General features: G+C 38.9%; 1 protein-coding gene across 1 annotated transcript; it reads left to right on the plus strand.

Moving 5' to 3' along the window:
• Nucleotides 1-206: 206 nt before the first annotated feature.
• Nucleotides 207-1990, plus strand: LOC148048034 (ovomucoid-like). Its single transcript, XM_087707821.1, has 4 exons — nucleotides 207-261; nucleotides 788-810; nucleotides 1487-1596; nucleotides 1930-1990. The coding sequence occupies exons 1-4, from the start codon at nucleotides 207-209 to the stop codon at nucleotides 1988-1990; spliced, it is 249 nt and encodes an 82-aa protein (XP_087563947.1).
• Nucleotides 1991-5030: the final 3040 nt, after the last annotated feature.

Here is a 5030-nt window from a genome sequence, read left to right on the forward strand (position 1 = left end):
TGTGTAAAAGGAAGTTTACCAACTGCTAAGCTTGCCACCCACTTCAGCCTCAGCCACTTCCACATCCAATTGCATCCAGAAGGAAGAAATTTCATCACCAAAGTAGTTAGAGTATGTATATATATAGCCTGGAAGGGCAGGAGAAAGCTTAGGGGCCTCACCTTCAGGATCTACTGCTCCAAAGAGTCCAAGTTGAATGAGGAATCATGAAGCCAGGAAGCTTTCTGCTGCTCACTCTGCTGCTCTTCTTCTTGTACGCTGGTAAGTTCTCTTTTCTATTCTAACTTTTCCTTTCCTGGAAGATTTGAGGACATCCTTGTCTCCAGGAAAAAGCAGATGATAGTTCACAGATATACTCAAGGATAGCTTAGTGAGAAATTATTCTTGCTCAAGGGATCTGCACAAGTAGCAAATAAAAATTGGAGGCTATTGGTGCAGAATTGATTATTTCACTAGTGGGCTCCCTAACCAGAGGTTTTCCAGTTGTAATTCATAGTTTCTAAGAGGTCTATTCCAAATAGTTGGAATAAAGTGATTCTTTCAGGTGTAACATAAGCAGAATTCCTGTATAAATCAACAGTATTGAACTGTCTATTGATATACATCACTTGTAAGAGTTGGTTTTCACTGGACTTTCTATTAATGTTTTGTTTTTATTTCAGCTGGTCAATAATTTTAATGGGGGGGAGCAAGGGACAATACAAATTGAAATGCACTAATAAATTATAAAAAATAAGAGAAAATATGAAATTGTTTCAAATGTTCACATTTGGCATGTTTTTTTCAGATATTGCTGCACAAAATTTAGAGGTGAGTACTTTTAGTTATTAAATTTTAATTACTAAATGAAGTCGTTGGTTAGGACCCAGAAGTGTGGATACATAATAACCCTATGCCTGTCCCTCCTCATCACCACCACCTTTGTGGACAACATGTAACCTCAGATACAATAAGACTCAGAACGATTTTTCATTCTGTTTCCTCTCATTCTCCCCCATTGGGCCAGTTCTGTTTTTATCCATTCCCTCTCCCAAGCTGCTTACCTTCCTAAGCCCTTACAGGGCACGGGGCACAATTAAAGACATTAGCACTGCAAAACCTAAAACATAACAAACTAAACAATATTTTAGGTTATTATTAGACAGCTGTTTCTTTCAGTGTATTTTGCGTGCATACATATCCATAATAGTGAGACAAGTGTTTGCAAACTATGGAGATCTAAACAAAAATATAACAACTATAAATTATAATTCCTGAAAATCCCAGATCCATTTTCCAGCATTGCTGTTGTATAATGGTTTATATTACACCAAGTTGGACCACCTAGAACAGGAAGGAACTTTGTAGAAGAAAAGAATTAAAAGTTGATGGGATAAAAATAGATAATCAATTTGGCCCATGGTATTCAAATAATCATCAGACTTGCCCTCTTAAAAAGAAGGGCAGGGTAGTCTTATAAAATAAATCATTTGCTTTTTTCCCATAGATTTATTGTCAGGGGTACCCAACAAACTTCTGTACCCTGTATTATGACCCCCATTGTGGCGCTGATGGCAAGACGTATTTCAACAAATGTTATTTCTGCATTGCTTACATGTAAGTACATGTTTCACTCTGTGCAACTGGAGAAGAAAGCATTTGGATCGGAAGCCCTGGAGTTCTAGGCTTCAAAAAAGGAGTGTGCAAACTTATCTTCTTTTCAAGCATTCACCCCAAAACCATTTCCTGCCACAGAGAAGATGCATGGTGGTTCCAAGGAGAATATTTTACCAATTTTACGGGGGTGAGAGGGAAGCAAAGACAACTTGTCACTTTCAGAAAATGCCAAGTAATATTGCTGACTATTACAGACTATTGGCTGGGTGAGCCACTATAGTGGATGTATCTCTCTGGGTTTTTAATTCAATTTTTATCCCTGTTTCTCTTCAGTCGCAGTGAAAGAACACTTCGGCTGAGACACCTGGGAGAATGTAGAAATGCAGAAGACTAAGGATTATTGATTAAGGACATCTCACCATCTTCATGCCTTGCTCATTAACATCCCCACAAAAATGCTGTTCTTCCCTCTGATTCTGCTCTGTTGCTCTATTAAATGTCTTTCGCAGATTTATCAATAAACAAAGCAAAGCATTATCTCTCCATGAGTCTTCTTTTGGAACTTGTTTCCACCATACTAGATTTTTTAGTTAAGGTTGTTGTTCATACTTGAAGAAAACCAAACATTTTGCATAATAAATTCAAGAAAGAATCAATCAATCTTTGTAGAGGCAGGATTAGGAAAATTATGAAACTACTTGGTTTTCTGCTCTCCTGTCATACATAGGAAGGAGTTACTATTTGACAACTTAATAACAATCATTCTGTCATGGTTTATACTAATTATGGCAATAGGTCCTGTTTTCTGGGTCATTAAAAAGGGGGATAGATTAAAGTTATAAAGTGAATAATTTGCCCTCTCAAGATCCCATCAGACTGTGTCTCAATGACCAAAGGGATAGCTAAATTGGAGAAGACCGCACCATTCAGAAGAGGGGAAGACCACCTGGTCTTATGCTCTACTATCTTACAGAGGAAGGAGTTAATAACAAATAATCGTTTTGTCACATTTTATAATTATGGAAATAGGTCCTGTTTTCTGTTCCCATTCCACTGGGCTTCCAGTAACTGAATTTACAGCAATGTTCTTTTTCTACAATAACTATTTGTAAATATAAGATTTACTTTTTGAATGTTAAAGACTCAGATTATCCCATTTATGCTTGTTCTAATTGGGGGTGGAGGGGGGGGGAATAGGAGACCAGGAATTCTACAAATTGTCTTTCCAATTACCTTTCCTTGTTAATATCAACATATCAATTCCATTTTACATGCTTTATTATTATATATTAAAATGCATGATACATTCATTAATAATCACTTGTACGATATTGATATGTATTGTTAATATTATACGTTAGAATATGTAAACAACAGGAGGCAAGACTTAAACATGGGTTATTAATATCATGTAAATGAGGAGAACCTTTCTCCTAATGGGAAAAGTACCACTGCATATAGTATAATCCCTGAACCATTAACATATTGGCACTAGAACCTTCCTTAATATCTGCCTTGGAGATCTATATCTATATCCAGGAACTCATTCCCGTTCAGGTGTATTCAAATATGAAATGCTATCATCTGCTGTCTGACATGGGAAGTAAATTGCACACTTTGCTTCTAAAGGAATTTTGGTTATGGGTACAAGGTTCAGTACGTCTTCTTTTCTGGAAGGCAGGCAGTATCAGAAGCAAACAGTTCTGGCCAAACTACCAAAAAAAACCTTGTGCTGCAAGAGCATGCCCCGATGCGAAAAACACAGAGATTGGTGCGCTTGGGGCTGCTTCTGCGACGTCCAGGGAGGAGAAACCAAGCCGTGCGCCTCTCCCAACTGCTTTCGCGGCTTCCTGGAGCGCCAAGAACCTTCGCGCTCTTCTCCACACTTTCCTCAGCTCCTCACAACTGCAATGGACGTCCAGAAGTGGCAGGGGCTATTGAGCTGGAAATCCAATCCCTATTAGCCCCAAAAGCCACTTCTGGACATCTATTGCAGTCGCGAGGAGCGGAGAAGAGCGCGAAGGTTCTTGGCGCTCCAGGAAGCCTCGAAAGCAGCTGGGAGATCTTTTTCCACATATAAAGCACACCGGGTTATAAGCCGCACTGCCGGTTTTGGATCAAATTTTAGGATTTTCAGTGCGGCTTATAGTCGTGAAAATACGGTATATATGCTGATAAATAAATAAAGGGAGACTAGTATAGATCTATTTCAAGCTATTTAGCTTTCATCAGCTAGCCATACCCTTACTGGAATTCGAACCTGTGCTGTATTACATCTTAGGCAGACGTCTTAGCCATTAAGCAACAGGTCTTCCTCCTTATCAGCTGAAGCCAGGGAGGAAGGTATATATTTAGTGTCACAAACAATAATTGGGGCATACCAGGGGTTGTGACACTATATAGATAGATAGATAGATAGATAGATAGATAGATAGGTAGGTAGGTAGGTAGGTAGGTAGGTAGGTAGGTAGGTAGGTAGGTAGAGGTAGAGGTAGAGGTAGAGGTAGAGATAGAGATAGAGATAGAGATAGAGATAGAGATAGAGATAGAGATAGATAAATAAATAAATAAATAAATAAATAAATAAATAAATAAATAAATAAATAAATAAATATGCATATATTCACATATATTATATGACACAAAGGAACAATACAGTCTAGTCTGGGTGTATACATTTACATAGCGAGAGAAACAAATCTTGTGATTTTCCCGATAGTGGGCATAGGGAACAATGCTGTTACAGAATCTGAAGTTCTGCTGGAAGCAGGCTGTGAAGTGAGTGTGTGGGGTGTCTAACAATTCTTTGAGCTCTAAGCGCATATAAGCAGTATCCTGAATGACAGGAAGCAAGCTTCCTATAATCTTCTTGGCTGTCCTTACCACTCTCTGAATGGACTCTCTATCTGAGGCCCCTCTGCCACCAAACTAAACAGTGATGCTCTTTGTTAAAACACTCAATTCCATCTCTGTAAAAAGGGGCCATGATTAAAGGAGAAAGATGTGCTCTCCTCATCTGGAAATGCAGACACTGCTTTGCACGCTTCATTAAGGATGATGTGTTGAGAGACCAGTTCAGATTGATAGTTATCTACACCCCCAGTAACTGAATGCTGTTGACCACCTCTACAGCTGCAAAACAGATACTGAGTGGAGTATGACCATGCCATCTCTTTCTAAAATCTACAATGATCTCCTTTATTTTATTAACATTTAGAACCAGGTTACTTTTATTCTACAGTCCACCAGAGTCTTCACCTCTTCCCTATATGCATCTTTACTGTTGTCCCACATAAAACCTACCACTGCCGTGTTATCCACATACTTCACAAATGATTTCTGGCAGATTTGGCACATCAGTCATGGGTCATCAAGGTGAAGAGCAGTGCACTTGAGATACAGCCCTGTGGGGAGCCTGAATGCAAGGAGATGGA

The sequence above is a fragment of the Thamnophis sirtalis genome, unplaced genomic scaffold, assembly GCF_051295495.1.
Source record: "Thamnophis sirtalis isolate CommonGarterSnake01/CBP01778 unplaced genomic scaffold, rThaSir2_p1.2 scaffold_3, whole genome shotgun sequence".
Lineage (NCBI taxonomy): Eukaryota > Metazoa > Chordata > Lepidosauria > Squamata > Natricidae > Thamnophis > Thamnophis sirtalis.